General features: G+C 38.4%; 1 protein-coding gene across 13 annotated transcripts in view; it reads left to right on the top strand.

Moving 5' to 3' along the window:
• Nucleotides 1-20844, top strand: part of HACE1 (HECT domain and ankyrin repeat containing E3 ubiquitin protein ligase 1) — a 125033-nt gene that overhangs the window by 35013 nt on the left and 69176 nt on the right. For 8 of the 13 annotated variants that reach the window (XM_009242111.4, XM_002817193.4, XM_054557918.2 and 5 more), the window contains one exon: nt 13955-14037. The exons of the other annotated variants lie outside the window; for them this stretch is intronic. In XM_009242111.4, coding sequence (XP_009240386.1) covers nt 13955-14037 — 83 coding nt within the window. The remainder of the gene's footprint in view (nt 1-13954; nt 14038-20844) is intronic. 13 annotated transcript variants of the gene reach the window in all.

Below are 20844 nucleotides of genomic sequence, written 5' to 3'. Positions count from 1 at the left end.
ACTTAGGCATGGAAAGTTAGGGTTTTCCTTTCAATTTATTTCTAGGAAGTCAGGGTGAAGTGGCCTTAGGTTCCTTGACTCCAGACCCTATTCTCCTGCCTCAAAACCACTCAAATGCAGGATCATTTTGATCAATATATTCTGCCACCATTTTCTTTGCATTTCTTTTTTTTTTTTTTTTTTTTGAGACGGAGTCTCGCTCTGTCGCCCAGGCTGGAGTGCAGTGGCGCATCTCAGCTCACTGCAAGCTCCGCCTCCCGGGTTCACTCCATTTTCCTGCCTCGGCCTCCCACGTAGCTGGGGCTACAGGCGCCCGCCACCATGCCTGGCTAATTTTTTGTATTTTTTTTTTATTTTATTTTAAGTAGAGATGGGGTTTCACCGTGTTAGCCAGGATGGTCTCGATCTCCTGACCTCGTGATCTGCCCGCCTCGGCCTCCCTAAGTGTTGGGATTACAGGCGTGAGCCACCGTGCCCGGCCTTCTTTGCATTTCTAAATGTTTGTCACTTTTTTTCCTTTTATATCTTTAAGTGGAGTGTATATTGATAGCGCTGATTCTTACAAAAGGTTGTATCTGTTTGTATCTATTGCTGAAAATTTCTCCTTTTGAGAATCCTTAGGGATTTTAAAAGTTTAATCCAGAATTTATTCTCCTGAATTATGTTGTGCCTTATGCTTTGATACAATTTAAAACTCTCAGGTAGTATTGTTTCTTCAAGAGCCTTTATGTATTTATTTTAACTTAAATGCTCAGGGTACATTTTCATCTATCTAAGTTTTAACCTTTGGGCACACATGAACAGTTTTCACATAGTTGAAAACATTGATTATCTTGTAGCACTTTGGAAGAGTGTATGTGGAGTCTTGAAACTCCGTTGTTAAATTCCAGTTGTTAAGACCAGGCAATAAATACATCATTATAGTTCTACATAGCTATTTATCATTCATGATATCTCAATATCGTATGTGTGTATTTTGTCAACAAGAAAATAATTTGTTATTGTGGTTAGACCTTTTGCTTTACCACTGAAATACTGTTACTCTGGATTATTTGAGAATGAGACTCCATTTTGCACACTACTGTATGTCCAATTAAGGAGTGGTAAGAGACTTGGGAGGGCTCACCTTCCGAACAAGGCTCAGTAGAAACAGCCAGAATAGTAATAAGATGGGTTGGATAAGTGTTAACAGCCTCTGTCCCCTCGCCTAACACTAAGTAGACCTTCCTTATTATCCTTATTGCTCATCACTGTGCAGTCTGCTAATTGTTGAGGTGAGTACATTTTAGGTTCCTTCTGTACTTGAATTATCTTTACTTGCTGTCCTCAGAGAAATGACTGGAGAGTTTCTTAAAACTGTGATTCAGGTTGTCTGTGACTTTCTAGCAGCTTTTCTTATTATGCCATTTAATCAATAATTGACTGAATTCTGCATTTTCCTTTCCTTTCCTATTTTAGAGCTTTTACAAAAAGAAAACTGCAAGCAAACATCTTTTTTTTTTTTTTTAATTCACAAAGATAGATGACTTTGCACTCATTTCAGTGCTGCAAGGCAATTTTTTATTCTTTCAAATTCCTTTATACATTTTTATCCTAATTCTAAGAGAAGTAGGTTTTTCTCTGTTTTTTGATTTTTGGTTTTTATTGGGGGATTGGAGCAACATTTTATCTGCAAGTGCAGCTATTGAAAACTTTAAAAATATGTTTCTTTTAATAGTTGCATATTTTGAGGATCTTCATCGGGCTTTTTTTTAAAAAAAATAGAAAAGTAGAAAGATTTATGAATGGAAAATAAAATGCTGGAACAAGTAATTTCCAATTTTTTTTTTTTTTTGAGACAGTGTCGCTGTGTTGCCCAGTCTGGAGCGGTGGCATGATCTTGGCTCACTGCAACCTCTGCCTCCCGGGTTCAAGCGATTCTCCTGCGTCAGCCTCTGAAGTAGCTGGGATTACAGGTGCCCACTGCCATGCCCAGCTAATTTTTGTATTTTTAGTAGAGACAGTGTTTCACCATGTTGGCCAGGCTGATCTTGAACTCCTGACCTCAGGTGATCCACCTGGCCTCCCAGAGTGCTGGGATTGTAGGTATGAACCACTGTGCCCAGCCTCTGATTTTTTAATCAAGTGTTTTTCTCTCTTAAAAAAAAAATTAATGTCTTTGTAGGATATATTAAAAGTGATAGCAAAAACCACAATTACTTTTTCACCAACCAAATACAAGGCTATGACAGTTTATATTGTAAATCATGCTTTTTTTCTATGATTTGCTTCAAGTTTGTCTCACCAGTTTGATGAGAAAACAGTAGAGGAGTATGTTAGTCTAATGGCAAAATTGTTTTTATATTGTAAGCTCTACAGTATAAATAGAAATACAGAAGCACTATAAAAAATACATGGTTAAAAATACCATTACTTTTTTTTTTGGAGACAGAGTACAGGCTGGAGTGCAGTGGCGCGATCTCCGCTCACTGCAACCTCCGCCTCCTGGGTTCAAGCAATTCTCCTGCCTCGGCCTCCTGAGTAGCTGGGATTACAGACATGCACCACCATGCCAGGCTAATTTTTGTATTTTTAGTAGAGACAGGCTTTCACCATGTTGGCCAGGCTGGTCTTGAACTCCTGACCTCTAGTGATCCGACTGCTTCGGCCTCCCAAAGTGCTAGGATTACAGGTATGAGCCACCGCGCTCGGCCTACTTTTTTTATTTTTTATTTATTTAGAGACGGTTTCACTCTGTTGAACCAGCTGGAGTGTAGTGGTGCGATCATAGCTCACTGTAACCTTGAACTCCTGGGCTCAAGTGATTGTTCTGCCTTAGCCTCCCAAGTAGCTAGGGCTACAAGCACACACCACCACACCTGGCTAATTTTTTTTTTTTTTTTTTTTTTTTTTGAGATGGAGTCCTGCTCTGCCGCCCAGGCTGGAGTGCAGTGGCATGGTCTCGGCTCACTGCAAGCTCCGCCTCCTGGGTTCACGCTATTCTCCTGCCTCAGCCTTCCGAGTAGCTGGGACTAGAGGCTCCCACCACCACCCCTGGATAATTTTTTTGTATTTTTTTTTTTTTTTTTTTTTTAGTAGAGATGGGGTTTCACCGTGTTGATCTCCTGGTCTTGATCTCCTGACCTTGTGATCTGCCTGCCTCAAGCAATCAAGGATGGTCTTGATCTCCTGACCTTGTGATCTGCCCGCCTCAGCCTGCCAAAGTGTTGGGATTACAGGCATGAGCCACCGCGCCCAGCCCACACCTGGATAATTAAAAAAAAAATTATAACTTTCTTTTGTAGAGATGGTGGTCTCACTATGTTGCCCAGATTGGTCTTGAACTCCTGGCCTTAAGCACGCCTCCCACTTTGGCCTCCCAAAGCCCTGCGATTACAGGCATAAAAATAGCATTACTTTAAAACCATACACAAGTAGCTGTCTAGGTACTTAAGCTTGACTCTGTAATAGTTATTTAGTAGGGAGTTACTAGATTATCTGTGATTAATGTAGTTTATGAAGATATGTCAGATTAGCCATAATACTATTTAGTAATCTGAATTCAGAAGAATTATAATGCCTACTTTTTGATAAATGGAATAGTGATTATGAACATGGACTTGGGTTTTAATCCCTGCTTCACTGTTTACTTATGTATTGGGGTACAAATTACATGATCTCTTTGACACTCAGTTTCCTGCTTCTAAAAGTGAAGAGAATATCACCTTCCTCACAAGATGCATTAAATGAAATGATAAATGCTTATTAGCACACTGTCTGGGTACATATTAGTGTTATTTACGTTATATCATTACATGGTTTTAACAGTATAGTTTATATAAATAGTATATTTTGTTAAAATTACTTTATTACAGTTTCTGGATTGCTAGGTTTTAATTGCATGTTAATATATATTTTCAGAGTATTGGCTTTCATGTCTTCGCAGCCAGTTGAGAGTTGAAGACTTATTTTCTATAATTTCTTTTTTTTTTAACTTTTATTTTAAGTTCACGGGTACAAATACAGGTTTGATACATAGGTAAACTTGTGTCACGGGGCTTTGTTGTACAGATTATTTCATCATGTAGGTAGCCTAGTATACATTAGTTATTTTGCCTCATCCTTTCCCTCCTCCCACCCTCCACCCCTTTGAAAGGCCTCAGTGTATATTGTTCCCCTCTGTATCCATGTGTTCTCATCACTGAGCTCCCACTTATTAGAGAGAACGTGTGGTATTTGGTTTTCTGTTCCTGTGTTAGTTTGCTAAGGATAATGACCTGCAGCTCCATTCATGTCCCTGAAAAGGACATCGTCACGTTCTTTTTTATGGCTGCATAGTATTCCATGGTGTATATGTACCTCATTTTCTTTATCCAGTCTACCATCAATGGGCATTTAGGTTGATTCCATGTCTTTGCTATTGTGAATAGTGCAGCAGTGAACATACGTGTGCATGTATCTTTATAACAGAATGATTTATATTTCTTTTGGGTATATACCCAGTAATGGGATTGCTGGGTCAAATGGTATTTCTGTCTTTAGGTCTTTGAGGAATCACCACACTGTCTTCTACAATGGCTGAAATAATTACTCCCACCAACAGTGTTTAAGCCTTCCTCTTTCTCTGCAACCTTGCCAGCATCTGTTGTTTTTTGACTTTTTAATAATATCCATTCTGACTGGTATGAGATGCTATCTCATTGTGGTTTTGGTTTGCATTTCTCTAATGATCAGTGATGTTGAGCTTTTCTTTCATATGATTGTTGGCCACCTATATGTCTTCTTTTGAGAAGTGTCTGTTCGTGTCCTTTGCCCACTTTTTAATGGGGTTGTTTTTTTTTTTGTAAATTTGTTTAAGTTCCTTATAGATGCTGGATATTAGACTTTTGTCAGATGCATAATTTGCAAAAATTTTCTCTTGTTCTGTAGGTTTTCTGTTTATTCTGATGATAGTTTTTTTCGCTATGCAGAAACTCTTTAGTTTAATTAGATCCCAACTTTCAATTTTTGCTTTTGTTCTAATTGCTTTTGGCGTCTTTGTCAGGAAATCTTTGTCTGTGCCTAAGTCCTGAATGGTATTGCCTACATTGTTTTCCAGGGTTTTATGGTTTTGGGTTTTACTTTTTTTTTTTTTTTGAGATGGAGTCTCGCTCTGTTGCCCAGGCTGGAGTGCAGTGGCACGATCCCGGCTCACTGCAAACTCCACCTCCCGGGTTCAAGCGATTCTTCTGCCCCAGCCTCCTGAGTAGCTGGGATTACAGGCGTGTGCCACCATGCCTGGCTAATTTTTGTATTTTTAGTAGAGATGGGGTTTCACCATGTTGGTCAGGGTGGTCCCGAACTCTTGACCTCGTGATCCACCAGCCTTGGCATCCCAAAGTGCTGGGATTACAGGCGTGAGCTGCTGCACCTGGCCTGGGTTTTACATTTAAGTCTTTAATCCATTTTGAGTTAATTTTTGTATATGGTGTAAGGAAGGGTTTCAGTTGTTTTCCTATAGCTAACCAGTTATTACAACACCATTTATTGAATAGGAAATCCTTTCCCCATTGCTTGTTTTTGTCAGGTTTGTGGAAGATCAGATAGTTGTCAGGGTGCGGTCTTATTTGTGGGTTTTAGATTCTGTTTCATTGGTCTATGTGTCTGTTTTTGTACTAGTACCATACTGTTTTGCTCACTATATCCCTGTATTATAGTTTTAAGTCGGGTAGTGTGATGACTCCAACTTTTCTTTCTGCTTAGGATTGCCTTGTCTATTTGGGCTCTTTTTTGGTTCCATATGAATTTTAAAATAGTTTTCTCTAGTTCTGTGAAGAACATCAATTGTAGTTTAATAGGAATAGCATTGAATCTATATAAATTGCTTTCGTTAGTGTGGCCGTTTTATTGATACTGATTCTTCCTGTCCATGCGCATGGGATGTTTTTCCATTTGTTTGTGTCATCTCTGATATCTTTGATCAGTGGTGTGTAGTTCTCCTTGTAGAGATCTTTCGCCTCCCTACTTAGTTGTATTCCTAGGTTGTTTATTCTTTTTGTGGCAGTTGTGAATGGGAGTTCATTCTTGACTTGGCTCTCAGCTTGACTGTTGGTGTATAGGAATGCTAGTGATTTTTCCACGTTGATTTTGTATTCTGAGACTTTGTTGAGGTTGTTAATTGGCTTAAGAAGCTTTTGGGCTGAGACTGTGGTATTTTCCAAATATAGTGTTATGTCATCTGCAAACAGGGATAGTTTGACTTCTTTTCTTCCTATTTGTTTGGCCTTTTGTTTTTTTCTCTTGCCTGATTGCCCTGGCTAGAACCTCCAATACTATGTTGAATAGGGGTGGTGAGAGACGGCATCCTTGTCTTAATGTTGGTTTTCAAGGTAGTGCTTCCAGCTTTTGCCCATTCATTATGATACTGGCTGTGAGTTTGTCATAGGTGGTTCGTATTATTTTGAGGTATGTTCCTTCAATACCTAGTTTTTTAAGAGTTTTTTTTTTAAACAGAAGTTGATGTTGAATTTTATCAAAAGCCTTTTCTGCATCTGTTGAGATAATCATGTGGTTTTTGTCTTTAGTTCTGCTTATGTGCTGAATCACATTTATTGATTTGTGTATGTTGAACCAACCTTGCATCCTTAAGTTGAAGCCTACTTGATTATGGTGTATAAGCTTTTTGATGTGCTGCTGGATTCTGCTTGCCAGTGTTTTTGTTAGGGATTTTTGCATCAATTTCATCAAGGATATTGGTCTGACTTTTTTTTTGTTGTTGTATCTCTGCCAGGTTTTGGTGTCAGGATAATGCTGGCTTCATAGAATGAGTTAGGGAATAGTCCCTTCTCAATTTTTTGGAATAGTTTGAATGGGAATGCTAGCAGCTTTTCTTTGTATATCTGGTGGAATTCAGCTGTGAATTCATCTGGTCTTGGGCTTTTTTTGGTTGGCAGGCTTATTTTCTATAATTTCTATAACAGTAGTGAACACTGTTGCTACTCTCCATCTCACTCCTATTTTGGAACCTTACGGACACCACTTCTAGGTCAATGATCAGAGGAAAGCCATGATTAGAAGGCCCATGTAGTCCTTTTCTTATAAAATAGTGACCAAAATACTTGTTTTTCTTATATTTGAAAGCTATACTTGTCTACTTGTTTTAAGTTTAGAGGAATTCCATAGATTGTAATATAGTTTTATGTAACAGTGTTTTTATTACATAGATTATAGAATTCATGTTGGGGTAGAAGTAAATTTAAATAGACATGTAAATACTATGTCTTAAAAATATTTTATTAGTATTAAAATCTTCTGATAAGAATGCTAGTGCCTTAAACCACCTTTCCTCTTTGTTAAGTCATGATCACCAGAGGCAACAATTTTCAACTTTCTAAACTTTTCCTTTAATATATATTTCCAAATAATAAGCTTCCATGGCTCTTTCTCAGTTTATGACTTTTAGATATTATTTAATCATTTCTTGTTATGGTAGATGATGATTTATAAGTTTTGATTAGACAATATTGGTTATATATAGTTAAGAAAGTATTGTTTACTGCTTAGTCAAGTAGTGAACTGTAATAACGTTCTTTTTTGAGGATGACTATTTTTCTTGAAGTTAATAATTGAGTTTGTGCAGTTTTCTTTGTATGAATCAGCATTTCTTCATCTATATGCTCCTATAAAATATCTCTTCATACTCTCTTCTACAAAGACAGATTCATTAGATAGTTTGTCAGTTCCATCTTTCTGCTCCATATTAATTCATTTTCACCTGATATAAAGAACTACCTGAGGCTGGGTAATTTATGAAGAAAAGAGTTTTAATTGACTCACAGTTCTGCAGGCTTAACAGGAAACATGACTGGAAGGCCTCAGGAAACTTACAATCATGGTGGAAGGTGAAAGGGAATCAGGCAGCTTCTTCACATGGCAGCAGGAGAGAGGGAGAGTGTGTGAGAGGGAAGTGCCACACACTTTTAAACCTACAGGTCTTGTGAGAACTCATTCACTATCACAAGAGCAGCAAGGGAGAAATTTGCCTCTGTAATCCAGTCACCTCCCCCCAGACTGCTCTTCCAATTTGACGTGAGATTTGGCGGGGACACAAATCCAAACCATATCGTTCCACCCCTAACCCCTCCGAAATCTCATGTTCTTCTCATATTGGAAAATACAATTATCCCTTCTTAACAGTCCTCCAGTCTTAACTAATTTCAGCATTAACTCAGAAGTCCACAGTTCAAAGTCTCATCTGAGATAGATAAGTCCCTTCTGCCTATGAGCCTGTAAAATCAAAAACAAGTTAGTTACTTCCAAGATACAGTGGGGGTACAGGCATTGAGTGAATGCTCCAAGTGGGAGAAATTGGCCAAAACACAAAGGCTACAGGCCCCATGCAAGTCTGAAACCTAGCAGGGCTGTCATTAAATCTTAAAGCTCCAAAATAATTTCCTTTGACTCCATGTTTCATATCCAGGGCACACTGATGCATGGGTTGGGATCCTGAGGACTTGGGGGGCTCCACCTCTGTGGCTCAGCAGGGTACAGCCCCACCTCTGTGGCTCAGCAGGGTACAGCCCCCTAGACTGCTTCCACAGGCTGACATTGAGTACCTGTGGCTTTTTCAGGTGCACTGTGCAAGTTGTCAGGGGGTCTCCTATTCTTGGGTCTGGGGGGTGGTTGCCCTCTTCTCACAGCTCTACTAGACAGTGCCCCGTGTGGGGGGTTCTAACTCCACATTTCCCGTCTGCACTGCCCTAGTAGAGGTTCTCCATGAGGGCTCTACTCCTGCAGCAGACTTCTTCCTGGACAGCCAGGCATTTCCATACATCCTCTGAAATCTAGGCAGAGGTTCCAAAACCTCATCTCTTGCTTTCTGCACACCTGCAGGCCCAACACCACGTGGAAGCTTCAAGGCTTGGGCTTGCACCCTCTAAAGCAGTGGCCTGAGCTGTACCTTGGCCCCTTTTAGCCATGGCTGGAGCTGGAGCTGGAGCATCTGGGACGCAGAGCACTAAGTCCTGAAGCTGCATAGAGCAGTGGGGCCCGGGGTCCGGCCTGTGAAGCCATTTTCCCTCGTAGGCCTCCAGGCCTCTGATGTGTGGGGCTGCAGTGAAGGTCTCTGACGTGACCTGGAGACAATTTTCCTGTTGTCTTGGTTATTAACATTCAACTCCTTGTTACTTATGTACACTCCTGCAGCTGGCTTGAATTTCTCCCCAGAAAATGGGTTTTTGTTTTCTACTGCATGGTCAGGCTGCACATTTTCCAAACTTTGTGTTCCGTTTCTTTTTTTTTTTTTTGAGTTGTAGTTTTGCTCTTGTTGCTCAGGCTGGAGTGCAATGCGGTGATCTCGGCTCTCTGCAGTCTCTGCCTCCTGGGTTCAAGCAGTTCTCCTGCTTCAGCCCCCCGAGTAGCTGGAATTACAGGTCCCTGCCACCACGCCTGGCTAATTTTTGTATTTATAGTAGAGATGGGGATTCACCATATTGGCCAAGCTGGTCTCAAACTCCTGACCTCAGGTGATCTGCCCGCCTCAGCCTCCCAAAGTGCTGGGATTGCAGGCGTGAGCCACTGTGCCTGGCCCTCTGTTTCCCTTTTAAACATATTCCAATTTCAAACCATCTCTTTGTGAATGCGTGTAAGTGAATGCTTTCAGAATGAGCCAGGTCACATCTTGAATGCTTTGCTGGTTAGACATTTCTTCCACCATAGTCTGGGCATGCTGGGTCACGCCTGTAATCCCAGCACTTTAGGAGGCCAAGGTGGGTGGATCACTTGAGGTCAGGACTTCAGGATCAGCCTGGCCAACAGGGTGAGACCCCATCTCTACTAAAAACAGAAAAAATTAGCTGGGTGTGGTGGCGCACGCCTATAATCCCAGCTACTTGGGAGGCGGGAGAATCGGTGGAACCTGGGAGGTGGAGGTTGCAGTGAGCTGAGATCATGCTATTACACTCCAGCCTGGGAGACAGAGTGAGACTTTGTCTCAAAAAAAAAGAAAAAAAAGAAAAAAAAATTTCTTCCACCAGATACCCTAATTCATCTCTTTCGAGTTTAAAGTTTCACAGATCTCTAGGGCAGGGGCAAAATGCTTCCAGTTTCTTTTTGCTAAAGCATAGCAAGAGTGATCTTTACTCCAGTTGCCAATAAGTTCCTCATCTCCGTCTGAGATCACCTCAGCCTGGACGTCATTGTCCATATCAGTATCAGCGGTTTGATCAAAACCATTCAACAAGTCTCTAGGAAGTGCCAAACTTTCCCACATCTTACTGTCTTCTTCAGAGCCCTCCAAACTGTTCCAACCTCTGCCCCTTACCCAGTTCCAAAGTCACTTCCACATTTTCAAGTGTCTTTATAGGAGTGTCCCCCTCCTGGTACCAATTTTCTATATTAGTCAGTTTTTCACACTGATATAAAGAACTACTTGAGACTGAGTAATTTGTGAAGAAAAGACGTTTAATTGACTCAGTTCTGCTGGCTTAACAGGAAGCATGACTGTGAGGCCTCAGGAAACTTACAATCGTGGAAGGCAAAGGGGGAAGCAAGCACCTTCTTCACATGGTGGCAGGAGAGAGAGAGAAAGAGCGTGAGGGAGGATGTGCCACACACTTTTAAACCATGAGATCTCATGAGAGCAGCAAGGGGGAAATCTGCCCCCATGCTCCAGTCACCTCTCACCAGATCCCTCCTCCAATTCAACAGGAGATTTTGGCAGGGACACAAATCCAAACCATATCACCCTCTAAACCTAGAAATAATCTTAGTGTCTCTCCCATGTTTGATCTCCATATTCTAGATTCCATATCTTCTATTATGGTTTATTCTCTTTCTTTGGAGGAGGATATGCTTCAGTAGCTTCTTGAGAAAAGGTGCATTGAAGGTAGTTTTAAAAATCTTATAAAATAGTTAAACATGTTTTTTATTTATAACCATCTATTTGAATAATAGTGTATAGTTGGCTATAGAATTCTGCATATAGAGTAATTTATCTTACAATTTTGAAGGCTTTTTACCTTTTGGATTTCTGTGTTGCTGTTGAGAAGTTTAATGCCCACATGATTTCTGTTTATCTCTGGAATCTTTTATCCCTGATGTTATCATGAAATTTCACTTTGACATGCCTTGTTGAAGGTCTTTTAATTTAATAGACTAGACACTTGTTGAGCCTTTTAAACCTGGCACCTGATGTCTTTCAGTTCTGGGAACTTTTTTGGTATTATTTCTTGGTTATTCCCCTTTGGTCCCTCACCCCCTTTCTTTTCTTTATTCTTATTTTCTGCAGTATGTCTCCCTTGATTGATTCACAAATTTTCTCATCTTTCCTATTTTCTACTTTGTCTTTTTATTCTACTTTGTAGAATTCCTGAACATTTTCTTTTTAAACTTCTGTTGAATTTTTATTTATTGCATTGTATTTTTGATTTCTCATTTCCTGAATATTTTCTACCCAACATCCTTTTATCATTCCATGGTATAATTTCTTTTCTGTTTGAGGTTATCAGTTACTTTTCTAATTTTTGTTGTTTTCTTTGGTTCCCTTTACTGTCTTTGTTATTCTGAGTTTCATTTTTCGGTTTGTTGTAATTTTTGTTTTTCAGGTTAGAGGCCTGCTTCAGTTGTATTTTTAATATTGTCTGTTCATTCATGTGTAACGGTGAGGCACTCAGATGTTGGCTGGAAGCGTTGTGTACATGACTTGAGTTTGTTGACTACTTGGTTTGACTGTACACCAATGTTTCTCGGTCTCAACACTATTGATATTTTGGATCTGATAATTCTTTGTTGTGGGGGCTGTCATCTGAATTTTAGGATATTTAGCTGCATCCCTGACCTCTACCCACTAGCTGCCAATAGCATTTTCCCTTCCCCGTTCATAAAAATAAAAAAGTTGCCTCATGTTCCCAGGGGAAAATTTAACCTTGGTTGGGGATGACTGCTATAGACCCATTGTCCCGAATTGGGCTGTTTCTTTATTTTTAATTTTTGTTTCTTTTTAGAGATAGGGTCTTGCTTTACAGATAGCGTCTTGCATGCAGCACCATGCATGGCTAATTTTAAAATTTTGTTGTGGAAATGGGATCTCTCTAAATTGCCTAGGCTGGTCTTGAACTCCTGGCCTTAAATGATCTTTCCACCTTGGTTTTCCAAAGTCTTAGAATTACAGGCATGAGCCACCATGTCTGGCTGAACTGAGCTGTTTCACTGGGGACTTTCTAATGCCAATATCTGTAAGATTCTTTTCTGATGCCAGTCTTGAGAGGAAGCTTTTAATTACTTCTACTTGAGGTTTTTAAGCCTGCCTGCTGGATTTCTGGGAGCCTAGTTGGAACATGGAGGCTGGAAGTTTTCACTTAATTTGTTGTTTTCACGATGGCTCCTCATCTTTGCTCTACGTGTGTGTCTTGTCTACCAGCCCAGAGCCTCCCTGTTCACTTTGTGCAGAGAATAAACTTCCCATCTTCTGAGACAGTATAAAGAGGGATAGTAACTAACTGGATGGGATGGGAAGAAAGGTCCTAGGGGAGAGTCTGTTTCTTTTATTGACTTTCAACTATTCCTCCTATTTTTAGCTCTACATAACCATTCCTATATTCCAAGGTACCTGGTACTTCCAATTCCTCTATTCCTTTTTTGTTTTCAATGTGCGTGTTCTGTAGTAAGAATTTAGTTGCTTATTGTTGGAATCCCCATTTGTGGGCAGTTAGACTTCAGCTTTCTTTGATCTGCTAAGTCAGTTACTATTTCTCCATTTGCTTGCTATCTTTCCAAAACTTACTGACTTATCCAATATGCTGTTGTTTTCTTTCTTGTTCTTCCTTTGGGTGTTCAGTTTTATTATTTTACTGACATTGTACTTTGTTTAAAAGCAGCGATAAAGATGAACAGATGTGTTCAATCCAGGAGTAATAAGCGTCTAATTTCAAACTATTTTATTTTTTTTTAGACATGGAGTCTTGCTCTGTTGCCCAGGCTGGAGTGCAGTGGTGTAATATAATTCATAGTAGCCTTGAACTCCTGGGCTCAAATGATCCTCCCGCCTCAGCCTCCTGAGTAGCTAGGCCTACTACTATGATGTGCTACCATGACTAGCTCATTTTTTAATGTTTTTGTAAAAATGGGGTCTCACTATGTAGACTAAACTGGTCTCAAACTACTGGCCTCAAGCCACCTATTGCCTCATGTTTTATGTTTTTACATTTTCTTCCTTTTTGCAGGAAAAACTCAAATGAGGATTTTAGGAATAAAACCATAAAAGGTTTTTTTTAAGGTTTTCAACTGGGCCCTGTCCTGTCCTTAATCAACAGATATGTATTTTTAAGATTTTATATTAGTGTACTCTCTCTTAGTATGAGTCAAATGATTGGAGGAGTAGAGCTTAGGGGACTAAGTATATATTAATGGCAATCAGTGAAATTGAGCCTGTATATGCTACTGTTAATAGCAAAAGGGCTTCTTAGCTTTTTAAAATTTTATATTTTAATAATTATGCTCTTGACTTTGGGAAAGTTATTATTCTGGTGCTTATTTTTTTAGAGGTGAAAAATTCTGGTATTTAAAGCAATTTAAATTCAAGTATCTAAAGCAATAGGGTCCAATTCACTAGCCACATGTGGCTATTTAGATTCAAATGAGCTATAATTAAATACAATTAAAATTTTAGTTCCTTAGCTGTACTAGCCACATTTCAAGTACTTGGTAGCCATATGCGACTACTGACTACTTTTGATACAGTGCTGCTCTAAAGACTTCCAGATTAACACAGTTTCTATTACATTGATAATTCCACATATATGTGTGTTGTGCCTGAGAAACTTAGAGCTTACAAAAAGTTGAATTTGCTCAGCCATAGTAATTGTCACGTGCCCACTCAGTCCCTATGTAAAGCTTCAAGTTGTGGGAAGAACTTCCCTTATATGGATTAAAATTGTGGTAATTGTATCTTTTGTTTGATTCCTCTGGCTTTACTTTTAATTATTTTTTTCCCCCTCAGACAGTGCAATGCTTGCTAGACAGTGGTGCTGATATTAACAGGCCAAATGTATCAGGAGCAACTCCATTGTACTTTGCTTGCAGGTATGATATTTTATATTTCCAGATGCTATATATACTCATATATATATATATATATAAAGAAATATATATATTTCCAGATGTATATATAGTCTATTTCTAGACATACACATTTCTGTGTATTTTCTAAAGCTCTCTTGTTTTCCCACAAATACTGTGCTCTCTTTTAAGAGGAAGTATAATCTCTTTTTTAAGATGAAGTATTGTGGTTCTATTACTTAACTGTATGAGGAAAAGTATTTTCTGTTATATTTAATTGCCATTGCTTTTATGTTACATGTGGAGCTTTTGATTTGCTTGATTACTTCAATTTTAGACTAAGTACTTATTAACAAAAGATAAATCAGTAATCTGGTAATTCCCATCATTTACTGTGTTATATAACCAGGTCATTTCCAGTGGGATAAGCTGTTGGAATATATCTTGATCCAGAGCCATGTGTTTTCTTTCTCTGTATCTATAGCCAAAAAGAAATCTTGAGTCAGTCTTGTTAGATATTGTTATACATGAAGTTATTTTTGTATTTCTATATTGGTTCATTTTCTTGACGTGTACATTTTGTTCACTTATTCATTCATGTATTTGGCAAATGTTAACACTCACTGTGTCATGCATTGTTGTAGGTGTGTAATACAGTAATAAATAAACTCTAGTCCCTAAGGAGCTAACAGTATAATTATACACATGCTGTCACACCCACACCCACACACATATATAAAAATATATACACACCTATATATTATGTATTATGTAAATGTAGTTTGCAATTAGCATCAGTTCACAGAACACTATAGTGATTCTTCTTTTTGATTTAAATTATATGAATTGTAATATTTATTTAGGCCTTCATATTCCGATATAGAGCTCTTCAGAAAGCGCCTCTCTTCTTTTTTTCTGTTTTGTATCATTTTATTGGAAGTTGGTTTTAGGTTGAAAGACCTGCTTTTTTTATTGTTTAGCTTCTTGTTGGGGTCTGTGATGTGCCTTTGATGAGACCAATTCAGATCATCTATTTAACAACCCTGTATTAGAATTCAGGGGCTTTTGGGTTTCTAGACTTCCAGATCTTTCTGATTCCAGCCATTTTCTTACATTGTATTTATGATTTGGTTGCTTGGCTAGAAAACCAGTTCCTTCCATAGTGTCCTGAATTTATGAATAATATCATCATTTGATTCCCTGTAATCATATCGTATCTTGAAGGGTTATCTTTAGATCAGACCTTTTTTTGAAGCTCCGGATTTGAATGTCCATCTGCCTGATTAACATCATCACTTAGAAGTACCGCAGAATCTCAGATATTAACATGTCAAAATACAGCTTCAGATTTTCTTCCTCAAACCTTTCCCCCAGTTTTTCCTCATCTTAATCAATAGAAACCTTATTGTCTCAGTTGTTTAAATTAGAAATAATTAGGTTATTTTTTATTTCTCTCTCTCTTTGTGAACTTGGAATTTTTTAGTAAGTTCTGTAAATTCTACCTTCAGAATATGTTTGGAATCTGAACTTCTAACTCAACCAAAACCACCTTAATGTTGTTACCTTTTGCCTAGAGTACTGCAGTAATCTCTTCACTGGTCTCCCTGGTTCCTATGTTGTTTCCCTCCAATCTCTTCTTTCCTTAGCAAAGTGATCTTAAAAAAAAAAAAAAAAAAAAGAATCGGCTCTTGTCACTTTGTGTTTAAGCCTTGTATATAAAACTTTTCAGTGCCTCGTTGTTACATTTTAAATATAATTCAAGTTCTACCTTGGCCTGTGAGACCTCCATGATTTCACTCCTGTTTAGGTCACTGTACTTGAACCACAGTGATTCTCTTTGCATTCCTTAAATGCAACTAACTCTTTCAGCAGGCTTTTCTACATGGTATTGGTTTTGCCTGAAATGTTCTTCCCTAGGCTTTTTACAGGGCTGACTGTTTCTTATTCATGTTACTGCTTAATTAAGTTACTTTTTAGGAAGGCAGTTCCTGACCAATCTAAGCAGGTCGTTCCCCAGATTTTTGATCGCAGTATCACAGTCATTTCCTTCATAACACTTCCTATTTTGTAGTTGTTTATTTACTTGCTTATAGTCTGTCTCCCCTACATGCCTAAAAATTCAATGAAAGCAAGAATAGTGTTTATTTTGTTTACCACTTTATGTCCAAAGTGTAGTACAGTGTTTTGCACTTAGATGCATAGTAGATGTTTTTGAATGAATGCATCACTATGAAAAATATCTTATAAAAAACAATGCCATTTATAATAGTTAAAATAGAGATATGTTAGTGTTGTGCAGAACTGGGTATCCCTATAGTTAGTCTGAGCTTAGGGATATGGCAGAAGGATTTTTAAGAAATACTTTCTCCTAGTACTGTATTCCCATCATTTAGTTTTAATCTAGCAAATATTAGATCTTTTTGAACAAAGATGGTTAAGCAAGTCTGTGATGAAACGTGAAACCAAAAAATCACTGTTGTAGAAGAATGATAGATATGGAACATGGTTCTTCTGCAGGCACACTTTTAATTTTACTTGTGATATCTTGATACAGGTATAAATTAAAAATATAAGTTATTCCCAATGTGTTATTTCTGATAAATGAAAGGGAAAGGAATATAGGAAATAGAACAAGTTAACCCCCAGGACAAATTATAGGGCTCTAAGATAAAGGTTAAATGGAATATATAGTTTTTATTGGTTGAGAAGTATTACTAGATATAATATATTATATCATATTCAAGGGTCAACTACTGAAACTGTTTTCTTTGTATTTGAATTTTGCAATTAAATTTAGAATGGTATTAAGATACAGGGGAAAGAACCTAGTTTGTGTAGGCGGGTTCAAATCCCAGCACCAGAGCTATACAACATTAGTCAAAATTCTTGACCCCTGAAGCTTTGTTTGTTTGTGAAATGGAAGTGCTGATATCTGCCTGGTGAGATTATTGTGAAGATTAAATGTGATGGCTTCTGTAAAGCATGCTGCAGAGTATTTAACACTTAGTAGTTGATAGGTGCTCACTAAGTTCTGACATACTTCTTTCACTCTTCAGTGAGCATAAAGTCGTGTTGTCCTCATTTAATTTAATTGCTCTACAGGGTTTTCTTTTGTTTCTTGTCTAATTCTGAGCACTTTTTTTTTTTTTTTTAATTTTTGAGACAGAGCCTCAATCTGTTGTTGCCCAGGCTGGAGTGCAGTGGCTTGATCTTGGCTCACTGCAATCTCCGCCTCCTGGCTTCAAGCGATTCTCCTGCCTCTGCCTCTCGAGTAGCTGGCATTACAGGCATGCGCCACCACACCCAGCTAATTTTTATATTTTAGTAGAGATGGGGTTTTGCCATGTTGCCTGGGTTGGTCTCGAACTCCCGACCTCAGGTGATCTGGCTGTCTCATCCTCCCAAAGTGCTGGGATTACAGACGTGAGCCACCGTGCCTGGCCCTGAGCACTGTTTTATAATGTAGTGTTTCTGTGAGTCTTTTTCAGATGGATTTTGACCTAAAATTATGATTGAAAGGGTTTTCCAGCCAGTTTTCTTCCCTGGATACTCTGGACAGGATGTTATAACTCACGTAAACTATATAACTAATTAACTCATTCCTTCTGTCATGTAAAATATAGGCACACATTGATTTTTTTCCCCCTGCCATCTTACACACCTTTAAGTCTTTTATATGACTTCTACCAATATTTCAAATCCTGAAATTATTAGATTGGTTTTATATTCAAACCTTATGTTCCCAGTTCCTTCAACTGGGTTCTTCAAATAAAGGTTGGGATGTATAATGGTTTTCAGGTGTTTTTTGTGTTTGTAGATAACTTTTATTCTATTAGGAAAAGCAAGGTTTAGTTAGAGTTGTATAGATACAGTAAATTAGTAAGATGTTAATGGAGTTTTAGAGGTCTCTACTAGAGTCAGAAAGGGCTAAGATTTAGAATGTGGATTTGTAGCTACTGCAAAGCAACTCGTTTCAGTTAGAGTATTCAAAATCAAAGTAGCCATATAAAAGAGTTCTTAGACTTGGCCAGGCACAGTGGCTCACACCTGTAATCCCAGCAGTTTGGGAGGCTGAGGCAGGTGGATCACGAGGTCAAGAGATCGAGACCATCCTGGCCAACATGGTGAAACCCCGTCTCTACTAAAAATACAAAAATTAGCTGGGCGTTGTGGCGCGCGCCTGTAGTTTCAGCTACTCTGGAGGCTGAGGCAGGAGAATCACTTGAACCTGGGAGGTGGAGGTTGCAGTGAGCCGAGATTGCACCACTGCACTTCAGCCTGGGCGACAGAGTGAGACTCCATCTCAAGAAAAAAAAAAAAAAAAGAGTTCTTACACTTAAAATTGTAAACTTTCAGCATAGGAACGGACCTTTAGAAAATATGATCTGTTTCATAAGCCATTCCCAATAATATTACAACTGTCTGGACTATTTACACTTATGCCAAATTCTCAAATTTATAAGCATGAATGAGTCCAAAGTTAGGAGGCTGAAAGTGTTTGAGAAATCAGGTCTAAGTGCTTTAAAAGCCACCACAAGTTTCTTATTTGTTAAATTTTTGTGGACTTCTTAGTTTTCATAAAATACATTGGCAATTTCTTGAAGAGAGTATTATCTCAATAATATTAAAAAATTGAGACTGTCTCAAAAACAACTTCATTTATAAAGAATGATTATTTGTTGAGTAATTTTTTTAGTTATTTAAACTGAAAAATCTTTTATGCAACACTCTGAGCAGTCTGAAAGAGGATCGTTGTAATTGAATTACAGGTGAGGCATTTGAGTCCCTAACTGCGTTGTGCAGATTTTGTATGTTATTAGCTATTTATTGTTTTTAAATCTATTTTAAAATTTATTCTTATTTTAAATTATTAGTTTTTAGAGACAGGGTCTTGTTCTGCCACCCAGGCTGGAGTGCAGTGGCGTGTTCATAACTCACTGCAACCTCCAACTCCTTGGGTCAAGAAATTCTCTCATCTCAGCCTCCCAAGTAGCTGGGACTATAGATGTGTACCACCACACCGAACTAATTTTTTAATTTTTATTTTTAATAAAGTCAAGGTATGTCATCCAACCGGGTCTTGAACACCTGGCCTCAAGTGATTCTCCAGTCTAAGCCTCCCAAAGTGCTGAGATTACACATGTGAGCCATGACACCTGGCTCTTAATCTGTTTTTGAAATGAAATGCCAACTGATCATAAATGAGATTTCTGTGTAGTTTAGAAATTACTCCAGCTTTCTAAAAATGTTATAGTAGTATTTCTTTTTCTTCATGCTGATTATCCTTTTTTGTTATATATGGTACAGAGTTATTTTGAGGCTTTATTATTTACCTTGTGTATTGAACATTGTCCTGCACATGGTGATCTTGTCTGTTCATCCTCTCTGATCCTCAGTCCATTGTTCTCATAGCACATATCCTCCTGTGTATGATACCATCATTTTTTTGAGTACTGAATTGTTTTTTTTTTGTTTTATTATTATTATTATACTTTTAAGTTCCAGGGTACATGTGCACAACGTGCAGGTTTGTTACATAGGTATACATGTGCCATGTTAGTTTGCTGCACCCATCAACTCGTCATTTACATTAGGTGTTTCTTCTAATGCTATCCCTCCCCCAGCCCCCTGACCTCCCGACAAGCCCTGGTGTGTGATGTTCTCCGCCCTGTGTCCAAGTGTTCTCATTGTTCAATTCCTACCTATGAGTGAGAACGTGCGGTGTTTAGTTTTCTGTCCTTGGGATAGTTTGCTGAGAATGATGGTTTCCAGCTTCATCCATGTCCCTGCAAAGGACATGAACTCCTCCTTTTTTATGGCTGCATAGTATTCCATGGTGTATATGTGCCACATTTTCTTAATCCAGTCTATCATTGATGGACATTTGGGTTGGTTGCAAGTCTTTGCTATTGTGAATAGTGCCACAGTATACGTGTCCATGTGTCTTTATAGTAGCATGATTTATAATCCTTTGGGTATATACCCAGTAATGGGATCACTGGGTCAAATGGTATTTCTAGTTATAGATCCTGGAGGAATCACCACACTGTCTTCCACAACGATTGAACTAATTTACACTCCCACCAACAGTGTAAAAGCGTTCCTATTTCTCCACATCCTCTCCAGCATCTGTTGTTTCCTGACTTTTTAATGGTCACCATTCTAACTGGCGTGAGATGGTATCTCATTGTGGTTTTGATTTGCATTTCTCTAATGACCAGTGATGATGAGCGTTTTTTCATGTGTCTGTTGGTTGCATAATTGTCTTCTTTTGAGAAGTGTCTGTTCATATCCTTTGCCCAATTTTGATGGGGTTGTTTGTTTTTTTCTTGTAAATTTGTTTGAGTTCTTTGTAGATTCTGGATATTAGCCCTTTGTCAGATGAGTAGATTGCAAAAATTTTCTCCCATTTTGTAGGTTGCCTGTTCACTCTGATGGTAGTTTCTTTTGCTGTGCAGAAGCTCTTTAGTTTAATTAGATCCCATTTGTCAATTTTGGCTTTTGTTGCCATTGCTTTTGGTGTTTTAGTCATGAAGTCTTTACACATGCCTATGTCCTGAATGGTACTGCCTAGGTTTTCTTCTAGGGTTTTTATGGCTTTAGGTCTTACATTTAAGTTTTCAATCCATCCTGAATTAATTTTTGTATAAGGTGTAAGGAAGGGATCCAGTTTCAGCTTTCTACATATGGCTAGCCAGTTTTCCCAGCACCATTTATCAAATAGGGAATCCTTTCCCTATTTCTTGTTGTCAGGTTTGTCAAAGATCAGGTGGTTGTAGATGTGTGGTGTTATTTCTGAGGGCTCTGTTCTGTTCCATTGGTCTATATCTC

Source organism: Pongo abelii, chromosome 5 (genome assembly GCF_028885655.2).
Source record: "Pongo abelii isolate AG06213 chromosome 5, NHGRI_mPonAbe1-v2.0_pri, whole genome shotgun sequence".
NCBI classification, from domain to species: Eukaryota; Metazoa; Chordata; class Mammalia; order Primates; family Hominidae; genus Pongo; species Pongo abelii.
This window is presented reverse-complemented; position numbering and strand designations above follow the sequence as displayed.